The sequence below is a fragment of the Buceros rhinoceros genome, unplaced genomic scaffold (genome assembly GCF_000710305.1).
Source record: "Buceros rhinoceros silvestris isolate BGI_N320 unplaced genomic scaffold, ASM71030v1 scaffold300, whole genome shotgun sequence".
Lineage (NCBI taxonomy): Eukaryota > Metazoa > Chordata > Aves > Bucerotiformes > Bucerotidae > Buceros > Buceros rhinoceros.
In genome coordinates, this window is record NW_010389962.1 from 27074 (window position 1) to 49307 (window position 22234).

At 47.0% G+C, this 22234-nt stretch overlaps 1 protein-coding gene across 1 annotated transcript in view; it reads right to left on the reverse strand.

Annotated features, from left to right (window-relative positions):
- Nucleotides 1-1617: 1617 nt before the first annotated feature.
- The window catches only part of COL20A1 (collagen, type XX, alpha 1), a 42372-nt gene continuing 21755 nt past the window's right edge, over nucleotides 1618-22234 (reverse strand). Inside the window, exons 21-39 of the mRNA XM_010135816.1 lie at nucleotides 20847-20885; nucleotides 19450-19588; nucleotides 17454-17596; nucleotides 16942-17051; nucleotides 16014-16172; nucleotides 13942-14019; nucleotides 13251-13337; nucleotides 11102-11155; nucleotides 10043-10138; nucleotides 9514-9567; nucleotides 9131-9184; nucleotides 8749-8802; nucleotides 7307-7378; nucleotides 6613-6648; nucleotides 5261-5327; nucleotides 4496-4684; nucleotides 3092-3169; nucleotides 2135-2290; nucleotides 1618-1631 (exon numbers count right to left, since the gene is read on the reverse strand). Of these exons, the coding sequence (XP_010134118.1) occupies nucleotides 1618-1631; nucleotides 2135-2290; nucleotides 3092-3169; nucleotides 4496-4684; nucleotides 5261-5327; nucleotides 6613-6648; nucleotides 7307-7378; nucleotides 8749-8802; nucleotides 9131-9184; nucleotides 9514-9567; nucleotides 10043-10138; nucleotides 11102-11155; nucleotides 13251-13337; nucleotides 13942-14019; nucleotides 16014-16172; nucleotides 16942-17051; nucleotides 17454-17596; nucleotides 19450-19588; nucleotides 20847-20885 (1679 nt within the window). The remainder of the gene's footprint in view (nucleotides 1632-2134; nucleotides 2291-3091; nucleotides 3170-4495; nucleotides 4685-5260; nucleotides 5328-6612; nucleotides 6649-7306; nucleotides 7379-8748; nucleotides 8803-9130; nucleotides 9185-9513; nucleotides 9568-10042; nucleotides 10139-11101; nucleotides 11156-13250; nucleotides 13338-13941; nucleotides 14020-16013; nucleotides 16173-16941; nucleotides 17052-17453; nucleotides 17597-19449; nucleotides 19589-20846; nucleotides 20886-22234) is intronic.

Below are 22234 nucleotides of genomic sequence, written 5' to 3' on the forward strand. Positions count from 1 at the left end.
GCTCTCCTCCCCCAGTCCGTGAGGGTTTCGCGGGCACAGTTTCAGGTTCTGCCGTGCAGGGTACCCCTTTCGCCCCCTCGCCTCTCCTGCCCTCTGCTTTGCATCAGCCAGTTATCGCAGCTATCAGGTGTTACATCCAGCACAAAGCGCAGAACCACTCTGAATGTCACTTAGTGCACGGTTTGTGGGTTTATTTGCAGAACGCCTTCAGTTTTCAGGGCATAGGAAAACACAGATCAAAAGCTGTTTAACCTGTACAGAGTGAGCACATCTTCCCAACACCGCGTTCCCAGTGTGCTGGGAACTGCAGCTCCTCTGACCCCTCCTTTTTCTTCTGGCTGGAGCTTTGTCTGCAGCAACACTTCAGCTAAGCTAGAAAGATTTCTGGTTTAGATGTCAAGGCAACTCGGGAAAGCTCCAAAGTGATGCTATCCGAGTGGTATTTCTATGCCTTTTCCTCCATTTTCCAAGGGGAATGCATGTCATACTGAAAACATTAATTCTTGGGAGTTTCTAGAGAATGAACATCCTACTATAAATACTTACAGCATGCAGTAATCATATTTTATGTGACTTTGGTTGTAGGATTAGTCCCACGCAAGTCTGATATATTCGCATGTTCCTTTGGCAAAATTTCATAATTCTATGGGATTTCTCCGTAAAAACAAGAAGAAATAATATTGGGGTTCTTTGTCTTAACAATCTAATGTTGTTCAAATAGAACTCTCTCTCGTTAATATTTATGTGCCAATCTACTTTCTAAATTTTTCTCCATACTGTAGGGTTTGTTGTGGATTCAGATTAGACTCTGGCTCACATGAGCAAAGGGGTGTAACATGACAACAATCTCCATGTCATATAGAGAGAAGTCAGACTCAGTATTGTACCTGGTAAAATGTAAAGTAGCCACTGAGACTGCAGGAGGGAGTGGTGGAAGAGGCCAGCAGGTTAATCCCAGCTCCTCTCGCTGTACGACTGTGCTCTGTCTGATCTCAGGCTTTTCTTGACACTTTCCAAGCCCCAGAGAACGAAGGCTAATGGTGGGGTTTGTCACATCACGCGTGGGTGAGCACGCTGTCTGCGTGCTCGTGTACCTAACGGCCCCGCAAGGAAGCCGAAAGCTGAAACAGTCAACACGGTGCTGGATGTGGTTACCTTGTCAACCTACAGCAAATGCAGATTCCTCCGGTGGATTTGCATCTTTGGGCAGGAGGTGCTGTTTTCCTCTGTTTCCAGACTAACAACTGACGAAAACAAACCACAAGCAGACAAATGGGCAAAAATTATCTGTTATTTCTGAGCATTTCAATACATTAGTTCTTTTTCTCAAGTCTGTCAGCCTGCATCTCGGACTTCGGCTGGCCGTGGGACGTGCAAGGTGAGTTTGGACATTGGGGTTGTCCAGTGCTGGAAAACGAATGGCTGACTCATCTGAACACAGGCTGGTTGGGGGGCTTTAGCGTTTGATTGACTTGTCTACACAGAAATGATGGGACATTAGAAAAAGATGAACAAGACATTTGGTGCTCATGATGCTCCTTCTCTTGGCGTGCGTGGAGCTTCCACCCAGAGATTTCCAGGGCAAAGCGAGGTCTTCAGCTGCCTCTGCACCAGCCGTCAGGGGATGAAATCTGTGTGTGGAAAGGAGATGAGGCCACTGAGCACACAATAATGCAGTGTCAGGTAACGCTGAGAAGGAACAGCACAGAGTTAATTCCCTTCCCTTGTAAATCTTTTGTTCGGTGCTAGTGATTTTCTTCATTGCTCAGAACTTTGTGCAATTGAGACTCCACAAAAGATGTGTGTAGGAATTGAGATATTGTTCCTCTCTATCCACCATGGAAACACTGCTGGGGACATAAAGAACTGGAGATACCCTCAGGATCACTGCACGCCTTTGACTGCTGCTGCAGTTACGTGTTAATCCATGAAGGACGGCTGAGGAGCCCTCAATTGAACTGGCTTTTTTCGCTATGAGTTGCACGTGAATCATGCTGATTGCTTTGCAAAGGAGAGTCTCGCAGGACTAACAGTGTCTGAGGGATGAACAAAGGTCTCTGCCTAGTTTAGAAAAGTAACCAGAGACACCAGCTCTAAAATCATTAACCTTTGTACTGGGATGGTCAGGACTTACCTCTTCTACCTGCTCCATAACATCCAGAGATATCACAACCCCCTGGATGTCCAGACGGTCCAGGCTGTCCTCTGACACCAGGAAAACCTTGAGGACCAGCGTTCCCAGGGTAGCCTTTTGGACCTGGCTTCCCCAGCACAACTTCTCCTGGTGGGCCTGAAGAGAGAGAAGCCCTGTAAGCTGTAGCACATCTACTTTAGCTGCTTTGGTGTAATACCTCATCTATATTTTCTCCATCCTACATGGTGGTTCATTCTCTGGGTATTGTTTCCTCATTTTGGTGGAAAAAATGGATCCTGCCAGTTGGAAAACCTTCTCTGAATCATAGTAACTAGAAGGCTTATTCTTGACCTTAAGGATGCCCAGCTTGGATAAAAACGAAGCCTAGTTATGAGAATCCGAAGTCTACCTATATGTCAGTGCAGAAAATCACCTTAGCCCCAGGGTCTATCCAAGAGTAACTGGTTTTTGTGTCTTTACATCTCAACAGTAAAAATTAAAATAGAGAAGAGTATTTTTTGACAACACTGGCTTGATAGTGCCTGGCTTTTTACATCATTGGCAAACCTCCCATGAATTCCTAGTAACAAGGATCAGGATGGAGGAGTATGCCAAATCCTAACAGATTCCTCCAAAATCCTTGCATTTGATGAGCTGAATTTTCAGAGGTTCTATCCCCTGAGCCTCTGGTCTTGCATGCAAAAGGGCAGCAAAACTAAAACTCCCTGGAAGTGTCTCAGGTCCTTAAAACCCGTCATTACCTGGGAATGGGTACCAGGGCAGAGGAGCTGCCAGGACCAGAGAGGAAGCAGCAGGATGCTGCCAGCAGTGCTGCAGTGGGAAGGTCAGCCAGCCCCACCACAGTGGTCCTAAGGCTGAACGATGCTTTGAATCTGGCAGCTGGTGACCCCTGGATGGTCCCACTGCGTCAGTACAATGAGGTTGTATTCACTCTACCTGTTCTGCCTCTGGGTCCTTGGACCCCTTCCTCAGTGGCTCCAGCCATCCCTTTTTCTCCTTTGGGCCCTGGGGCACCTAATCACAGATAAGAGATAAGTGTCACTTCACTGCATTTGGCATTTCACCCTGAATTAATGCTCCCCAGTCTCCCCACCAGCCTCTTGGTTGTTGAAGTGGAATCACAGCCCTTGGCAACACAGAGGAACATCCATTCCCTTTAATTCTGCCTGGCCACCCACTCTCCTTTCCTGAGCAGCCATTTCCCCAAGACCAACAGGGCTCCAACATGTGCTGGTTTGCAGCCTGATGTGGGTGAGAATGGAGATTCTTCATGGAGAAATCCACAGCGCTGGTGTCAGTGCGCTGGCCTGAGGTCCACTCCCATGTTTTTCGGATGGATCAGATAAATCACAAAGCTGAACCGTCTCTTTGACCAGTTCCTGGTAAGTCAGGATTGCTGGTTTGGCATGAAATTGCTCGTGAAGCCAATACATCTCAGAGAAACAGGTGCATTTTGACAAAATACCTTTTTTTCACATTTTTGAGATGAAAAACATTTTGATCAGCCATGTCCTTAAGATTGTTTTTCAGGAATATTTGTCTTCCATCATCTCCTTATTTGACAGCCTGGCAACTCTGCAGGTTGTTACGTCCCTTTTCTTGTAAGTGACATTTTGATACGCTCTGCAGATACCAGCTCAGATCAAATGGTGAGTAAGGAGTCAAACAGGGGTGTCTAGTTACTCAGAAGTGTTAGCACGCTGCTGAAACCAACAGTTTGCTTTTTATTTTGACAATTACTTGAGCCGCTGACAAATGTGGTCTGTAAAGCCAAGCGAAATGCATTCCCACCATTCGCTCATTCCTGGGTAATAACAGATGCCTCTTTCTGAGATTACATTAATCTATTTCTTTAGTCACGTGTGAGGCTTTTGTTGTTGGAACTACTGCTCCAGGAAGCTAGTTCCACTTTCAATATTACTTCAGCTGCCTTACGCCTTCCTTCAGTGTTTTCCAAGACTCATCAATTCTGCCCAGAGGTGATCTGTTCCACCACCACCTGCTCATCCAAATGGCTGTTTCTTTTGCCTTTCTGTAGGAAAAGCCTCCTGCTCTTTAAAATTAAACTCTCCATCTCCTCTAAACATACACATAGTAGCGAACCGCCCTTCCTCTCAGAGCAGAACTTGCAAAAAGAGTGGGTTGCATCTGTCTTCTCCCTGCTCTTTGAGCTGTCTAACTCGGGCTTCTCTTCCTAGAAGAGAGAAGTCCAAAAGGAAAGTGGCAATGAGAGGAGATAATATCATGGATTATCTTTAGAGTACTGATTGAGGCACTAAAATGTTTAGTTAAAGTATCAAAGCTACAGTAAAAATTGCTTACAGACGCTTCTGTCCATACCTCTTTCTCCGGGATACCCATCTTTGCCTGGCTGTCCAGGGATGCCATTTTCTCCTCTTTCTCCGATGTTTCCAGGGGGACCTGGAGGACCTGGTGATCCTGGTTCTCCTGGTTTTAACCTTTCTTCCCAGATGGGAACTGGCTTCCTTGCATGTTCATGAATGAATGAGTCAAATTTCAACACATGAGCTGAGAAAGCAAGACAGAAAATGGATGTTTCTTTGGCTGGGAGATGTAGAAAAGGGACAAAAATCCAAGGATGTTGTCTAAAAAGGTACTTATAATGATCAGATAGTACTAAAAAGTTGTCAGTCCCAACTGAGAAAGCCAGAAGCTGACCGGGAAGATGGGCAGCTGAGTCACGACTTTGCAGCCTGACCTTGGGCAAACTGCTGCTTCTCTTCACGCACCACAGCACAGGAGCTTTACCAAAAAAGCCTCGTCTCAAGAGGAATCAGCATGAATCGCTGAAAGAATTATCTCCTTCAAATTAGTTTCAAGCTTTTCCGTTTAAAAAATAAAGGAGGTTTTGCAACATGCCAAAGGGTTTTCCAAAGAAATATTTCACAGGTCTGTCTGCTAATGCCACTCAATAAAACCAACTGAGAGCCTGTGGTGGGACATTTGCTATGGGTGGTGCTTAGCATGGAAGAGGATGGAGAAGCTCCCGGGGTCATCACAGCTTCATGCTGCCTCCCCTCTGGTTTTGTTCACCACTGCTGGAGAGATGTGGACACGCTGGGGAACCAGGCTGGTTATACTCACTTTGAATCATCCGCTCACAAGCCTGGCTAACGAGCTGGTAAATTGTGGCCAAGGACTGTGGTTCCCCCTGAAGTGAAATATTTTTTTAATTAAAAAAAAAAGGAAGTAATAATATTTTTTTAAAAAGGATCAATATTATAATGCATGGGAGCTTTCTGCCAGATTTCTTGTCAGCTCGAGTTTCATAGGTATTAATTACCGTGAAATGCTGCTTCATTTGTCACAGAGCAGCAAAGCCACGAAATTGAAATTGGGAAACATCAATAATTGCTTTTCTCCTGCACATCAAAAAGCCCAGACTGCATCTCAATAATTACCGAAGCTACCAAAAAAGGGAGAGTAAGTTTCACTCTCAAATTTGATCGAAAAAGATGCGAAGTCTGTAACTCAGTGTTCTGTGATATGTAAAACATTTAATACGATCAGATATTACAATGCCCTATCTTTGTCTAAATCTTTTATGAATATTGATCTTCCTGTTACTGTATTCTGAATTAATTGTGTCCTTTGGAAAGTTTTAGTAAAGTGATAAAAATGCAAAAGAGCTGCCTAAAAATAAACACGGCCTCTATCTGCGAAAATTCACAACTGACACACCGCGTCCTTCCAAAAACATTGATAAATCATACGTCTCTGGCAGCGTCACTGTGCAGGTTACCCAGACAGAAAAAAAAAAAGCTTAGTATAACACCCAAGGGAGGAGGGAAAGGAAAGTTCCACTGCCAAAAAAAGAAAAAAAAAAAACAGATCAAAAGGGAAAATTTGGCAGGAATGGGAGGAGAATATTGTTAGTAATGATAATACTGAGGCACTAACTTGAGACGAAAGCACCCACCCCTCTCTGAAGCCTGATTCACATAAGCCAGTCTTGGCAATGAGACTCGGGCTCCTAGAAAGACACAGGGTTTCTTTTTAACCAAAAATCGGGAGGAAAAAAACTTCCTCTCACAATGAAATAACCTTCAAAGGCAGCGTGGATCTCCTGCCCTCAGAGGCTCCGCGCTGGGGCGTGCCAGAGGGTTATGAGAAACCAGCCTCTTCTCATGCAGCCCGTTAAAAAAACAACAGCTCCATGAAGCCAGGTGGGTTTGGGTTTTCCTCCTCAGCAAAGAACAGATTTTCAGGTGGCATTTCTTCATCTCCACCAGGGATGCTAAGCAGCTCCTGACTGCTGCAGGGTTACCTCTATCCCCCCAGCACAGTCGGTGCAGGCACTGGGAAGGCACCAGGCTGTAGGTGCTCATGAAGGTTGGGTTTGTGTGTGTAAGCACAGCTTGCACAGCAGGTTCCCACACTCACTCTTCTGAGGGTAGGATACAGTCATGGTGTTGCCCAGCATCAGAAAAACCCACCTTCTCTCCTCTTTCTCCTTTTGGACCCGGCAGCCCCTATGAGGAAAGAAAATAAAAGTCTAGGGAAAGGGAGAGCAGAAGGAAGAAGGGGATGTGGGTTACATTAGCGGGACATGGAGCACAAAGTTCGTATCCCACACTCTTGGCCTTTCCTTGACCTCGGGGCAGTGATGAGGAGAGCTTCAAGCTCACGGGAATATTTTGGTTTCTTTTTGAAGAAGAAGAAGGAGGCAGCAGAAGCAGCAGCACAAAGCCCCATCACCAGGGAAGTGGAAATTCCTGATACCATCACAGAGCAGGTTTCCCAATGTAGCAGGTGGGTTTTAACACCTGAGAAGGAGAAATACCTGCCACATCTAGAGCTGTGGCCGCTCCTGCAAGCTCCACGCTGGCAGCTCCAGCTCGGGACTGACTCTCTTGCTTTATTCTAGAATCTTTCACCAGGAATTTGTTTGGATGTTGGATTTTGCGCAGCTTGTGAATCGGCAGGGAGTGAAGGGAGGTGGGATTTGTTAAATGCCTTATTTACAGTTCAGTAGCCTGAGCCTTGCATGGCCAGACACCTCCTCAAGAAGGACAAGTGCGAACTAAAACTATTCCTGAGACTCTGAGGGGGAGCTGCTCTGGGAACAGCTTGTTTCTGCTCAATTATTTTACGTCTTGCCTTCTTTGAGACCCAAAAGAAGAAACTTACTGTTGGCCCAACGTCACCCGGAGGTCCCTTCTCCCCACTGCTGCCACGGGAGCCTGTCACTCCTTGGAAACCCTGCAGGCATTAATTGCAAGACACAGAAGAAAGTCCAGTTATTTCCTCACTTTCTCCTTTTTCTGTTCAAGGCTGACATTTCCCTGCAGCTCCAGGGGCACCAGCAGTTTGAGTTTAGAGGACTCCAGCAGGCCATCGCCTTAAGGTTTGCGTCAGCCCCTCCTCCAACCATGAGTCCAACGTTAAGAGTATATTGCGTGTGAGTCACGTCCACGTCATTTCCTATTACTGTCTCAGTTATGGTCAAGCCAGCAAAGCTGAGTTTTGCCAACACGCTACAATGTGGTTTTTACTCTGCAGGCTTTAGATCCTTCATTATACATTCAGGTTTAGGCATAGCCTAGAGTAGAAGCTTTCCCTCCATCCTCCTAATACCATGCTGTTGTTTTCTTTTTCCTTTAAGACCTTGTTTGCCTCTAATACTTTACAATAGTAACAGCAGCTTAGAGAGTGGGAAGTGTCATCTTTGCCTTCTCCTCTTTCTGAAGTGTCTGCGCCCTTTGCAGTCATAAAGGGAAGAAAAAATAAGCAAAAAACAGCCAGTAGAAATACTTTCTTTTATAATTTTCTGGCTATTACACTTCATCTCAGTAGGTATTAGCAACTCTTCTGATCAGTGAAAATTAAAGAAGTCTCCAAGGCAGCACCAGAACGGTTCTCAGAGCCTGCTCTGAAGGCTACAGTGCTTTCCTCATATTTAGAAAGCTGAGGTTCAGCTCTGATGGCTCCACATCTTCTCAGGATGAGCAAGTCAAAGTTATGAGCTGAATTCAGCCTTAGCTCCCATAAATACATAACTTCAGCGTAACTACTGTGTGGTCTAATGCACAGACAGCAGTGAGAAATCTCCATCTTACACTGTTCATCACTGCCAAATTCCTTGTACTTCATCAGTGAGAATAGCAGCCAGGTCCACCACCCAGCATCGAAGCCCAGGTTTGGTTCAGTCTCCCATGCAAAGTGAAGTGCACCTGTTTCCCAGAACTGGGAAGGGCTTTGGTGCTTTCAAATTAGCAGAAGGTTGTAAATCATCTTCAGTTTCTGCTATCCTGGGCACAGCAGAGGGCAAATACACCTATCTACATCCAGCCCTGATATTGGAAATGGTGTGGGGGGCGAATTTCACACCTGCCTGAGCCTCCAGCTCCTGCTGCCTTCAGTCAGACGAGCCCTCAGACTCAACCAACAGTTGCAGAACAGTAGCACCAGGAAAGCAAAAATAGCAAAACAAGCATCTCCTTGCTGGTGTCTCGTGATAGCTCAAGCAGGGGGGTTGCCCTGACACCTCTGGGTGACAGCTAGTCAGGAGAAACCACAAACCCCTGGTGAGGAAGAGATTGTGATACACATCACTCCCAGTGAGCACTCACCCTTGGTCCAGGAGGTCCTGGGGGCCCAGCTGTGCCTTCTAGTCCCCTCACCCCCTGCAAAGCCAAATCCAGTCCGTTACTAACGAGAGGATTCGAAGAGTCCTAGTAAGCAGTGAGGTGGGTTTTCCTCATGCTGCTTTTAAGAGGAGCTTGCTGTGAATGGGTAAAAAATGCACCTGCCAAGCGGCCAAGAAGGGTGGCACCTGGTCACATTTGGACAAACCTGAGATTAACCATTTTTTTCCCCCCTAATTTCTCTGGCTTTGTAAAAAGGCTGTTCACTTATGCATCAGGAGAGCGAGATGTTCTGGCTCTCTGCTGGTGTGCTCACAGCAGAATTTTAGCCACCCGTGCATGAAAACTGAGAGGTGAGAGATTTTACCTTTGCACCTTGAAGACCGTCCCTGCCTGGGGCTCCCTGCACACCAGGAACACCCTGTAAATCAGAATTACTGGGTGAAGTTGGCATCTGGTTACCATTGCCCTAATTCATCTTGTAACAGGGGGCACAAGAAAAAGAGGGAAGAAATAGAGTTATTTGTTATCACTGTTATCCCACCTTTCACTCCATTATACCTAGCTTCCAGAGAGGTATATCTTTCTGGTACCGATTCAGTTTCTCCTGGGAAAGCGGAGACACTCCAAAATGAAAGACATTTCCCAAAGAGACAACAGCAGCAACTCTATGGCTCTTCAATCTTGCTTGAACTAGTGACTGGGGAAAATGGACAAATCTTTGAGGCAATTCAAAGTGTCTACCATTACCTGCATGCCAGGACTTCCAGTGTCTCCTTTCTCCCCTTTAATTCCTGGTGGTCCCTTGAATTGAAACAGAAGCACATAGTCAGGCACGGTGCAGCATCCTGTAAGGCAAGCAGCATCATAATGCTCCACATCCCAGTTTCTCTGCAGTGCTACAGGATTATTTACAGCCACAGCATGTGCATGGGGTTTCTGCCATCCCATGCAGCAGCCTCCAGCTCTGCTTCTCCCTAGACAACGATGATCATTGCAAAGGAAAATGCCTAAATTCTTCACTGGGCTGTTTTCATTAAAGGCACGTTAGGGAAAGCCTGGACAGAAGCAGCCTTTTGCCAGCATGACTAAGAGCAGGCCTTGCCAGCGTGAAGAGACTGATCATCGCCTCGCTCTAGTGCAGCTGTCCAGCTGTTAGTAAGGATGATGTAAACACAGAGATCATGTTTTGGGGCTTTATTGAGACACCTGCTTCTGAGACATGTTCTAACTGCAAAGAGCAAGGGACAAGAAAAAGGCAGTGGAAGAGAAGACGTACCACAGGACCCTGAACTGTGATCCCTTGGGAGCCTGGAGAGCCTTGCTGGCCACTAGGACCCTTTGGCCCTACTTGTCCAGGTGGGCCTGGTTCACCCTAAAGCCAAAGACATGAAACCAAACATAAGGAAAGAAAACAATTAGTGCCTGCTCTTCCCATGGGCTGCATTGCACGATCTGGGTCAGCATGAACCATCCACAGGACCCAAGATGAAGTCAGGACTGTGAGCTCTAGTAACATCAGCTGCCTTTGCCTTTAAGGGCCAAGGTTTTGCTGCACATTCATGGGTGAAGAGAGCACAGCTACAGATGGTGCTTTGCAAAGCACGATTCACCTTCCCAAGCAGCAGGTCGTTCCTCTTATTCAAGGTGGCCAGAGAGCAAAGGGGACTGTTCCGTAACCTGTGGCTGAGATCTGCATCCCTTCTCATTCCTTCCCCAAAATCTTGCCCCTGTAACCACGCTGCTCTCCCAGATGTTGTCCCAAAGAAGGGGAACAATGGACTGGGCTGGCTCTGCCCTGCGTTGATCACTGGAGAAGTGAACACTTGCACCAGGGCTTGCTCCAGTCCCCACGGTTCAGGGATTCAGACCCAGCCATTCCTTATGCTCACCTCAAAGCTGCTCTTGAAGGCTTTGTGTGGCTCTTGCTCTGTTCATGCTGCTCTGCCCCAGAGCAGTGCCAATCTGTCTTGGTAGCCAGAACAGGCACAGCGCAAAGACTGACCATTTTCCAGCCAGACTGCTTTCAGAGAACACTGCTGACCACGTGCGTTGCATTAATGCAGCACAATCAGGCTCATCATCTCAACTTGCAAAGCCCAGCTGAGCATTTAATAGATAAGTGATCCCATCCTCCTCAATGCCTCAGTCCTTAAGGCTCTGTTTGGGCTCTGCTGGGTGCAGTGAAACAGTCTCCAGCCTAACGGGTCCAGCTCAGCCCAGGAATGAACGTGGATGTGTGCTCTGCACTAACAGAGGAGCCTGCACCCCTGCATCATGCCCCCGACACAGCCTGAAGCAAACAAAGCCAGAGGGAGTGCTGAGTATCAGGACTCACCTTGGGTCCTGGCTCCCCCTGCTCCCCTTGAGGTCCTCTCCTCCCAGGGCTGCCCTGCCAGCAGGACACAAAGCTGCTGTTACAAATACCATAAACTTTATTTCAGTGTAACCAAGAGCCTATGGGACAGAGGTGGTGGTTGATGTTTCCTGCCCCAGAGAGCTCGCAGAAAATGGAGACAAGAAAACAAACGAAGTCATCCAGCAAATGTGGGAAAGAGGAGGGCAGTGGAAGAGCACAGCCCTCTGGGACAGGCGGTGGGTACACTGCATTCGTCCCCAGCAGGGAGAGGTGAAGTTTCAACCTGCCCAACCTCCTCCCTCCAACTCTCCCAGAGAATCCATGCTGAGGCATCACGTATGAACATGGGAACACACTTGAGAAGGAAAAGGGGTGCTCACATCTACAACCCTTTGGGACCATGTTTTATAACACTGCCCTGAGAGAACAGCCACATGCTGAGCTCAGGGACAGCAACCAGCTTCAGGGAGACTTGGCTTAGCTCTGCATCTGCACAACTGCTGGATGGAGAGAAGAAACCAATCTTGCAGCATGACCCAATATTGCGAAGTTTTGACATCTTAATCTGAACGTTTCTGCTCTTGAATATAAAAAAACCCCAAAACAACAATGGATTTGAATTAAGAAGTCAGGCAGGGAGCTTTGGGAAAGGTGCCTTCAGAAGTCCCCAGAAGCTCCTTTTGGAAGCCAGGTGGACCTGGGCAAAACCACTCATTAAGGACAGAGATAAAAAAAAGGTGGGGCAGAGTTTTGATAACTGGAGTTTTAAAAATTGCAACGAGTGCTCTTGTAACTGCAGCAAATTACCAAAGGTTTAGTGGCGTGAGGATACGGCTGTGTGTCCAAACCCCGTTTTCTCTAATGCTCAGAAGAGTCCTGCTCCCTAAAGAGTTGTACCGGGGAGGTGTTTAATCCACAGGGCAATGCAAGCTGGTAATTATGCACTGAGGATGTTGCAGCAGACTGTGCCAGAGGAGTGTGCTGTGTAATTAAACTTCCACTGGAATGAGCACATAATTACTCTGCAATGAGGTGCTGCTCCTTGCAAAGCGCCGAACTGAATTCACAGTTAAACCACGGTAATGCAGGAGGTGATCTGAAACCTTCTCACCTGATGGGTTTTTATGGACATTTTCCAGGGGAAAAGCACCTGGAGCGGTTGGAATGGGCTGCTCTGGACAGGTTGTCAGATGTTGGTTACCTTGGGCAAATAAAGTGTTTTTCCCCAAACTTCTAAAAAGCAAGATTTTCTTGATAACTGCTTCCTAGTTTAACTGGGATATTTTCTCTTGTAATTTAAGGCACTCTCCTGTGTCTGTAACCAATAGGACAAAATATTGCATATGTGCTTTACCCCTGAGCATGTTACACACTTAATGACTGTTATCACTCCCCCCAGGTCACGTTCACTGTAGAGAGGGAACTTTGGGGACAGGTAGGATTCCCCTTTCTCTTTACACTGCCCACCCACACAGACACGTATAAGGCTCCCACTTAACATAGAAACCAGACAGGAAGGTTTCGTGGTGTGTTTTTTCTTTCCATTTACAAAGAGTTTCAGAGCCTCCAATCCATGAAATCTCTGCAGGCACTGAGGGTGACCCGTCCTCTCCTAAGAGGATTAACGTGGCACCAGGAACTGCTCAGCCTGTTCCCAGCTGCGGCTGTTGTGTTGCCAACTCGCCATCTCCCCATTCCGTCAGCATCTGAAATCTGAAGGGCACCTCTCAGCCTTGCCCTGGCACAAGGAGTACAAAGTCCTTGAGACAGGACGAGAGGAAATCGCCTCAAGTTGCACCAGGGGAGGTTGAGGTTGTCCCTGAAGGAACCATTTCTGTCCTGTTGGTGTTGTCCTGGCCTGTCCCAGGGCACTGGTGGAGTCCCCGTCCCTGGAGGGGTTTCCCAGCCGTGTGGAGGTGCTGCTGAGGGACAGGGGGCGGTGGGGACCTGGCAGTGCTGGGGGAACAGTTGGTGCTGATGATCTTAAGGGTCTTTTCCAACATAAACGATTCTGTGATTCTAAGACCTCATGGTCCCCCACGAGTGTTACCCTCATGCCTGGCACGCCCCAAAACCATGAAACAACACCCATGTGTGTGCGATATACTGCAGGGAAGGGTGAACTTACCGGGGGCCCCGGAGGTCCTGGCAAGCCTGGGCGGCCAGAGGTACAAGAGCAGGCAGGAGCTAAGGTAGGGCAGGTCTCCTCGTCCCTCTGAAAGGAAAGCAAGCCAAAGTGGCATCAGCAGCTGCATGGCAAGAGCGGGATGGATCACAGGTAACATCTGCAATGTCTCAAAATTCAGTCTTTCTGCTGTAGGGATTTCTGCAAGCAACTGAGCGGTTTATTTTCCTGTGAAATAACAAGTTTAGGCAAAAATATATGAAACAGCCCTGTCTTTAACTTGCCTAACACATACTGGAAGATCATTTTCTCCTTGCTAAGCATTTATACACCCCACAAAGCATCTTCCTGGGTTGAAAAGAAAACTTGAAAGGAGGATGTTGTGACCCGGGGCTGAGGTGGCAGGAAAGCTGTGGCTGTAGGACTGACAGTGGTGCTGTCACACATGAAGTCGTGACAGGAGGGATACCTGCTGCACCAGGATTTGAAGTTTTCATTCCTTTTGAAGCAAGCGGTTTTGTTCACTTCAACAAGAAACAGATAGGTGTTATTCCCAAGAGAAGAGCGGGGGAAAAAATGTTGCCCCTCTTGAGTCTATCAATCAAAATCATTGGCAGTGTCACTTCAGTGCCATGGACTTGTTCTATCATCCCCAGCTTCATGTCAATTAGCAAAGTGGTCCCTCTTGTCTTACCAGTGCAGGGAGATCACAGCATCTGTCTTCCTCTGCCCCTACGCTGCTGCAGATGATCTGCAAAGACTGCAGCTGGAACTGGGGAGAAAAGAGAGTTTGGCAAGCAAGTAGCATTGGCACACGTGGTCCATCACTAAATCTCATGACGTTCAAGTGTTAAAAATAATCTTCAGGGATGATTTGACAGGACTTTTCCATGTGGTCCCAACTATAATTGTGCCCAAAAAAAGCCACAACATGAAAAGCACCCCTGGCCCCTGCGTGTTTTACAAGCCCTCGGGTCTCTGTGACTTCCTCAGCCAGTCCACAAGCAGCTTCACACCAGCAAGAGGCAAGTCCCAATTTACTCACAGTCCTGCTCCTGCAGGCAGGTTCTCCAGTAGCTGGGCTTCAGCATCACTAAAATGTGAAAGCAAACTTTGCTTTGCTCCCTTTAGGGGTGTGGAGAGAAGAGTAAACATGGCAGCAGCATTTCCCAGGACAGATGCGGTCCCCTCCCAAGAAACCCCAACCTGTCTCTCTCACCACATCTCTCACAACTGCCACATCTGCCCGTTCTCATTAACAAAGGCAAACACAAATAATGAAGCAGAGATATTTTTTGTTTTTCCTTCCTCGACACCATTTCTCATCATTCTTTTTCATTTCCACTCCATGCATTTCACAACGAGAAGCTGCTCAGCCCAGGGAGTGTGCCGTGCAGCATACAGATGGAGATAAGCCCCGCAGATCAAGCGGCATTTAAAGCTGTCTTAAATTAAATAAGGTTCCACAATAACCAGTAATGAGACACTCTGTCTTCTCAAGGGCAGCAGAGCCATGGAAGATGTGAAACTTTGCTGGGCTTGAAAGGCAACGGGATTAGGGATGGCCTGAAGCTGTTCCTTACTTGGCTAGATCTGTTCAGTTAAGCTGCCAGCAGGGAGAATTTGGGAGGGACAAGGAAGGCGCAGATCCCTGCCTTGTTGGCCACAGGCTTGTGATCAAATCGCCACAGGATTTATTCAGGAAATAAGTAAACACTGCCTGAATACCACTGGTTTGTTAGGCAGCTGCCCCCAGCTCCTACGGGCAATTCCAGTGTCCACATTTTTCCTGGTATATCCCAGACCTCTGCTGTTCTCTTTGCAGCTGTGGAGGCATATGGGATAAACTGGTTTTGCTGCGCTGCTTTGAGGCAAGGGAAGCTGTAAATCAACTGATGTGCTGTTTTCCCTGGACTTCTAGACCTAAAAGCAGAGCCGAGGAGTAAGAGTTTCACCTAAGTCGTGAAAAATTTTCCACAGTCCCACTGGCACCTTGTGGAACTTGTCTCTGTTTCGGCTCACTTTTAACACTGGTGTTTCGTGGAGTATGGCAGCGGGTTGCCAGGAGATGGTACACGCAGGTGGTTTTGCCCTTAGGACTGTGCACTGGGCTGTCACAGGACACAACAGCGAGTCCACGCTGTCCCTTATTCTCTTGCAGGTAGGGGGACCTCACTGTGCTGTGTGGTGCCCCAGGGACATACCCACAGGCTGGCACCGAGTGTTGGGGTGTTGTTTCAAGCAGCAGATGCCAAAGCGGCTCAGTACTGCAGATTATTTTCCTCCCGTTTGCAGGCAGCCAGGCAAGCCTGAACACGCTGCAGACAGACATGTCCAGCCCTGCTGCCATCGGTCACCGGTGTTCCCTGATCGCACTCAGCGGGGACTGATGCACAAACCCTCCCCTTGCAGAAGCAATTCCTAAACCCTCCTGTCTGCTTCAGCCTCTCAGTGCATGACCTGCGCTTCCCTGGCCTCCAGGTGATGCAGCCAGTGAAGGCACCTCTGGGACATGCTCACGCTGCTGCCTCTGATCCCAGACCTCAAACAGAGGCAGGAGGCAAGGGGGAGAAACACCGTGCTGGGAAAGCTCATTAAAATCGCAGAGATCAGCGGGATCAGGACACGGTCGTGCGTCACCGCAGCATTTATAGGCGTTCAGAGCGACGATGATGGGAGGTGGCACTCCTCTCCATCTGCCCACCCTAGCCAGCTCCACACATAAGCCCCTCCGCTCTCCAACAGCACGTACCACCGGGCACTCACCGATGCAGAGCCGCTCCTGGGTCCTCTGGTCCTTGTCACCTTACCCAGCATGACGAAGCCAGCAGTGGAGATGCTGCCGACGGTGTTGACAGGTTTCTCCGCTATTTTCTTACAGTCCAGATAGAGTTTGATCTTGAAGTGGCTCACAGCCACATGCACCTGGGAGGCAGGTGGAAATAGGTGGGTTGGAGCTCCGCAACGAGATGAGGGAGTCTTTTAAAGATAGTAATGCCTTCTGCCCAAATCCCAGACCGCTGCTCTTACTGGTGGGGGTTTTTTAATGAGCAGAAGGATCAAAGGGGCTCAGGACTAACTTCTGCTATGCGCTCTGTGCTGTGCAACACCACATGCTCCCTGATGTTCCCCTCACCTCTCCTTGGGAGAAGCCTTTCTGGAGCTGTAGTATTAAATAATTCAGTTTTCAGAACTAGCTGAATAATGAAACTGCCTACAGATGCTGAGCAAAAGTGCTCATCGCTCCTTTGGGTGGAATACTTTTGATCTGAGGACAGAGATGGCCAAAAGAAAACCCTGTTATGAGTGATAAAATAGCTTTCTTACATGGCTAGATTTTTTTTACCTTCCTTCCTTGCAGCTCTAAATGGTCACCAAAATCCCAAATTCTTTAAAAATTTTGATTTTTCAAATTTTCCTGGTTATCAAGATTTTTAAAACCCCTCAGTTTTGGAGTTTCTGGAGGAAAGAGATGCAATCAATATGTGGAAACCAGATGTTGAACACGGGCTGAACCTGAATTCTCGACAATTATAAACCCCAGAGTATCAAACGGGCTTTCCAGTTCCCCAGCAACCTGGATGCAAAGCATCTGAATAATCACTCCTCACTTTGAACAATACACATTGATGGCATAATACTCCCAGACTGGAGTGAGATCGTGAGCCACATTTCTCCCTCACTTGATAAGGACCTTATGAAAGCTCCCATAGAATATCTTCTTCACTTCCTGCTGGTCAAAGGAGACTTCCTGTAAATCAGCCTTGTAGTCATGATTGAAATAGGTCAAGGTTTTCTTACTGGCTACAGGGAAAATAGGACAAACAACAGCTTAGAATTAAAAGAGAAATTGATTTAACCCACATACAAATGATAGTAAATAAGGAGGCTGAAATATGGTGGAAAAACTTCATGTGTTATAATGAAATAGTTCTAAATAGCAGGGGGAAAAGAATCTGTAAAAATAAAGATTATGTAAAACATAAAGAATAGGTTACAAGTAGAATAACAATGAAAATACGTCTTTCAATTGCACTAGGCAGTATTTAAAATGCAAGGTTAGCAGCTACAACAAAGCTTCCCAAAAAAACTGCGGCTGAATAACAAACACATTAAAACTTTCCAAGTGAGTGTCAAAATGAGTCCTGCTGCTGGCAGAAACGTTTGCAAATACCCAACGTTAACATATTCAACAAGAAACCTTACGGTCAAGGTTAACCCCAAGAAGGGGCTGGAAGTCCTCGTCTGTTATTTGCCACACCGCGAAGGGCTCCTTGGGGGTCTCGGGCAGGAGGCGCAGGAGGATGCTGATGGTGTGCTCGGGTGGGATTGCAAAGAGGTGGATGTCGCTGCAACGAGACAAGCCAAGCAAGCGTCAGTGGCTTAAAGCAGAGAGCCAGCAGGCAAAATCCTACCAACAGGGTTCATCCACTGTGTTTCTTGGACAGGGTGGCCTGGAAAAGCTTCACCCCTGGGAGCTGAACACGATAGGTCAGGAGAAAGGCTGACCCCTATTTTGCACATCCCTCTCAAGCTGTTGAAGCCTGTGCTGAGCGATGAGCCCTCAAGGGCCTTCCTCTCGTGCTGGGGACAATTTCCAGGTGGAGCAGTCAGTGTCAGTCCATCACTGCTGGAGCTGCCTCGGGGAATGTTGAGACACGGCGAGCGCAGCCTAAATGCTTTTCAAAACGGAGCCCAGCAGTAGCTTAGAAACCATCCCTGCCAGGCTCCAAAACACTCGCCCAAGTCTCCTCTTCAAGAGGGAGGAATGGTCGCCAGGTATCCTGGAGTGAATCTTTAAGCCTTGGCAGAAATCGGTATAAGCGTCCCTTGGGGATAAGCACAGAGCCCACTGAAGCCCCTTCCATGTCCCCATGTCCCAGCTGCAAAATTTGGGCTCAGCGCTGGAACTTACAACCAAGCAGTGATGCCCATCAGCAGCTGCTGGCCCAACCAGCTCTCCCCACTGCTGCTGCCAATCCCATCAGAGCACACTGGGCAGGAGCAGCAGTGAGGAGACAAGGCGATGGGGAAGGTCAAATTGGTTATGCCTGAAATACATCTGTAATCTGCAACAGGACACATTTGCATGGGCATATACACAACTCATCAAGCTTCTCTTCATGACTGATTCATAAATAATGCCACATTCTTATTCCTCTGTCTGTTTCTGAAGGACTAATGTCCTTGGTAGGGTGTATGTACCAGCTGAACAAAAGGATTTGCCCAGAATTTTCTGAGTGTTTAAACCAAAGACTTCTCCAAATCTCCCCCGCTCTGTTTACTCTAAGAAGATTTGCTGCTTTAACGAAGATTAAACCGAGCCAGTGCCTCAGTAATTAGGCTTTAAACAAAGCAGCACGGAACGTTAGGAGTCAGATCGTTCCTGATTAATAGTCATAAAAGATGGGTGAGGTCATGGGAGCTGCCTGGCCCCCTCGGGACCCAGTGGAGAAGCCTCGCACCCAATGAAACAGGGTCAAGTCACAACCCAGAGTCAGTGGTTATTCCCTCTCGTCAGTAAGGACCAAACTGCAGAGAGCAGCTGTGAGACAAAGGATTTCTAAAGCAAAGATCTGTCCCCAAACTGAGACGCTGGGAGAAGGGATGGGAGATGGAAATGTGACCTCAAACTGCCATCACTGAAGTGTACGTGGTTGTGGACAGAATGCCTAAAGAATGGCGCAGTGTCCATACGTGACATGATTCTTACGTCCATCGCAAAACCCAACACTGCTGGAAAAAGTGGTTTTGTAAAAAGGAAAAACCTCACTGTGAAAATGTTGGGCTGCACAAAAAAATCATAATGAATACCCCTCTTGTGTCCCCTTAACTTCTGCATGACATAGTCCAACTCATCCTGGGGAAAGTCAGAGGCTAATTTCCTAATCTATTTAAGGAGAAATACTCTGGCATTCTTTTCAGGGTACCTATGGGGCGATTTATCTTATCATCTTTATCAACTCATTTGTCATCATTCATCCACAGATGAGTGATCTCCCTTCACTGTAAGCATAGCTAACGCATGAGACTGGTGATGAAGATGCCACCGGTCACAGCCCCGCTCCCACCTGGTCCTCTGGGCCTTTATCAACTCATTTGTCATCGTTCATCCACAGATGAGTGATCTCCCTTCACTCTGAGCATAGCTAACACATGAGACTGGTGATGAAGATGCCACCAGTCACAGCCCCGCTCCCACCTGGTCCTCTGGGTGAGCTGAGTGTCTCTGAACAGGGTGAAGGTCCGGGAACCGCTGAACACGAATGGCTCCATAGCTACACCTTTAACGGAGGCGTATTCCTTCTCTACTAAGCCGAAAGCTTCCATCATATCAAACCCTGCAACAGACAAAAAAAAAAAAAAAGTAGGATTAGAAAAGAGTGCAGAAGAAGGTTGTGTGTGATTGAAGAGCAGGTAGAATTAACCTTTAGCTCACACGGAGAAGGCAGTAGGAGAAAACACCATAGCAAAACCCCACCAGTGAGGCTGTGCAAAGCCACTGGAAACCTGGAGTTTGCTCCCCAAGTGGCAGCCAAGGCAAATAGTTCATGTCTGTGCTCTCTGCGCACATGTACTGTAATCTCCTGTTGGAGGAGAGTAGACTAAAGACGGAGATTTTCACAACTGTGTTTTCATATCTTCAGAATGAGGAAGAAGTTACTCCAACCATTTCTCTTTTTCAAGGAGCTGCAAAAATATTATCTTCAAAAGACGTGGAATCAGCCCAGTAATTGCTAGCAGGGAGAGAGAATTATATCTGCCCTGAAAAGCCTTATATGTAAGAGTCAGAAAAATTAGGAAAGAACTTTAAAATATGAGCATTCCCATTTCTCTCTATTTTCCTGCGATGCCCAAGGGTGACCTGCCTTATGCGGTCTGCAGAGATTCTCCCCTGACACCTCTGACATCGCCTCCCTGGCTCATCTCCACTCTCCCAGCTCAACATTAAAGCTCTGAGTGATTTCCTCATTTCGTTTGTCTGTTCAGGAAGACAAGATCTGGCAATTGGGGTTCTTTTTTTAGTTTATCTGAGTTTGCAGCAGGCTGGGGCAAAGGAGATAGCTCGTTCTTCAGCAAACGGAAAGGCTACAACTTCATTACAACGCGGAGCTTTCACTCTAGGTTCCCTCAGCCTGCACCGTTCACAATCTTCTGCAGTTTCTTGGCTTAAATTTTTATTTTGCTCTGGGGGTTGGTCCAGGGTGCGTTTTTTTAACTTCATTTTCCAACAGTACTGGGGAGTTTGCCAAAAGAAATTATCTACTTGAGAGCCGTTTATCTCTGATACGGAGCTTCTGGCACTGCAACTTCCTTTAAAACGTGCAGGAAACATTGTAAAGACTGAAACTAAGGCTTGAGTTACAATTATAAACATATTGTAATATAACTATATTATTATCATATCATGAGTCTGCCAGGTACTGGTCTCAGGATAAAGGATATTGTCCTATTTCAGCTCTCGGACTTCTCCCCTTTACTTCAGGACAGGGAAACCGTTTCCCCCCTGCTCAGCTCTGTCATATTTCTCAAAAGCCGAGGCAGGGAGTGTTTTCACACTCACAGCCCAGCACCTCTGGGGTTGATACGCTACTGTACCTCGTATGGAGCCTTCGCTAGAGCTGATGGTGGGGCAGGCTGCAAGAAGAAAATAAAAGGGAAAAACGGTCACTGGAAAAAAGGCAGAAGAGGAATATGGAAGCAAAATGAACATGATTTCTCTAGATGAAGCAATGGAAAAACACAGCAAAACTGAGAATACTCTACAGCTTAAATCAGACCCTGGCCCTTAACCTTGTTTTTATATATGGGGGAGCGAGAAAATTCATCTTTATGCAAACATAAAGGTGGTTCCTTGGCTCACCCATCACAAAAATAAAAATACTGCCTTTCATCATCAAACATCTTCACGACCATTTTCTTTTGACTAACTCACAATATGAAATAAAAGGGAGCATCATGTTCTGCAAGTTTCTCTTTAAAATCAGACATCAAAACACTGGTTTTTTATTAAACAGTGATTTTACTGCCACACATACCTTAAAGGTGGTGTAAAACAAAGATATATATCTGCAGTTCTCGATTTTGTACCTGAAACTCAGAATATACTCAGCAAGAATATATGTATCGACCTGGGAGTCTGGCTGTTGAACTGTTCAGGGAAACACAAAGAGTTTTGGCAAAGTTTTGGCACCTTGTCTTTCAGAAACCCCCTTGATGAATCCTCTAATATGCCCCAGAAAGAAGAACCAGAGGAGAGAAGGCTGGGACATGGAGCTCGAACAGGCGGCACCGTGGTTATGAGCACTCTGCATTTGAAAAGCTCAGGTAAAGGCGTGTTCTCGAACCCAGCGCACGAAAGCTACTTTCAATTATCTGCCGCATTGTAAATCCCAGGCCATGGGTGCCAGATGGAGCTGGGACAAAGGGAGTGCTTGATGCAAAATGAGAAATGTCCCTGAAAATCAAGGACACTTGGCAAGATGGGCTAGTTCATAAATGGCTTTCTAGGTCATCAATATAATAGAATCTCATGGATCGTTATATTGAGGCTTCATTATAGCCTTGCTATTGCTATTCTTGCATCAATGCCGTTTCGTACCTCATATGCCAGCTTTCCATGACTGACTTTTGTGAAATGTGTAAAAAATCCAAAGGGGGCGATTTACGCTCCCCAAGGCACCTGAGATTCCTAGGTCTGTAGGAGTTTCAGTGCCATTCTTCATGATCAAGACACAGCAAAGAAAGGGTACCCAAACCTGTGGTGTCGATGGTCATGGGACTGCTGAAGCCAGGAGTTAAACCACAGAGACTTACAAGACCTGGTGCATAGCTTTATACACACATACTATAATTCTGGTAGAATTGGATGTAAAACTATTGAAGGGATTTGTGGAAATCAGTAAAGAAATCAGTTACTGAAACTTGAGCCTCAAAACCATCTCTTTGAGCTTGACCAGCCTCCAGCTGGTTGTGGAGCAACGTCC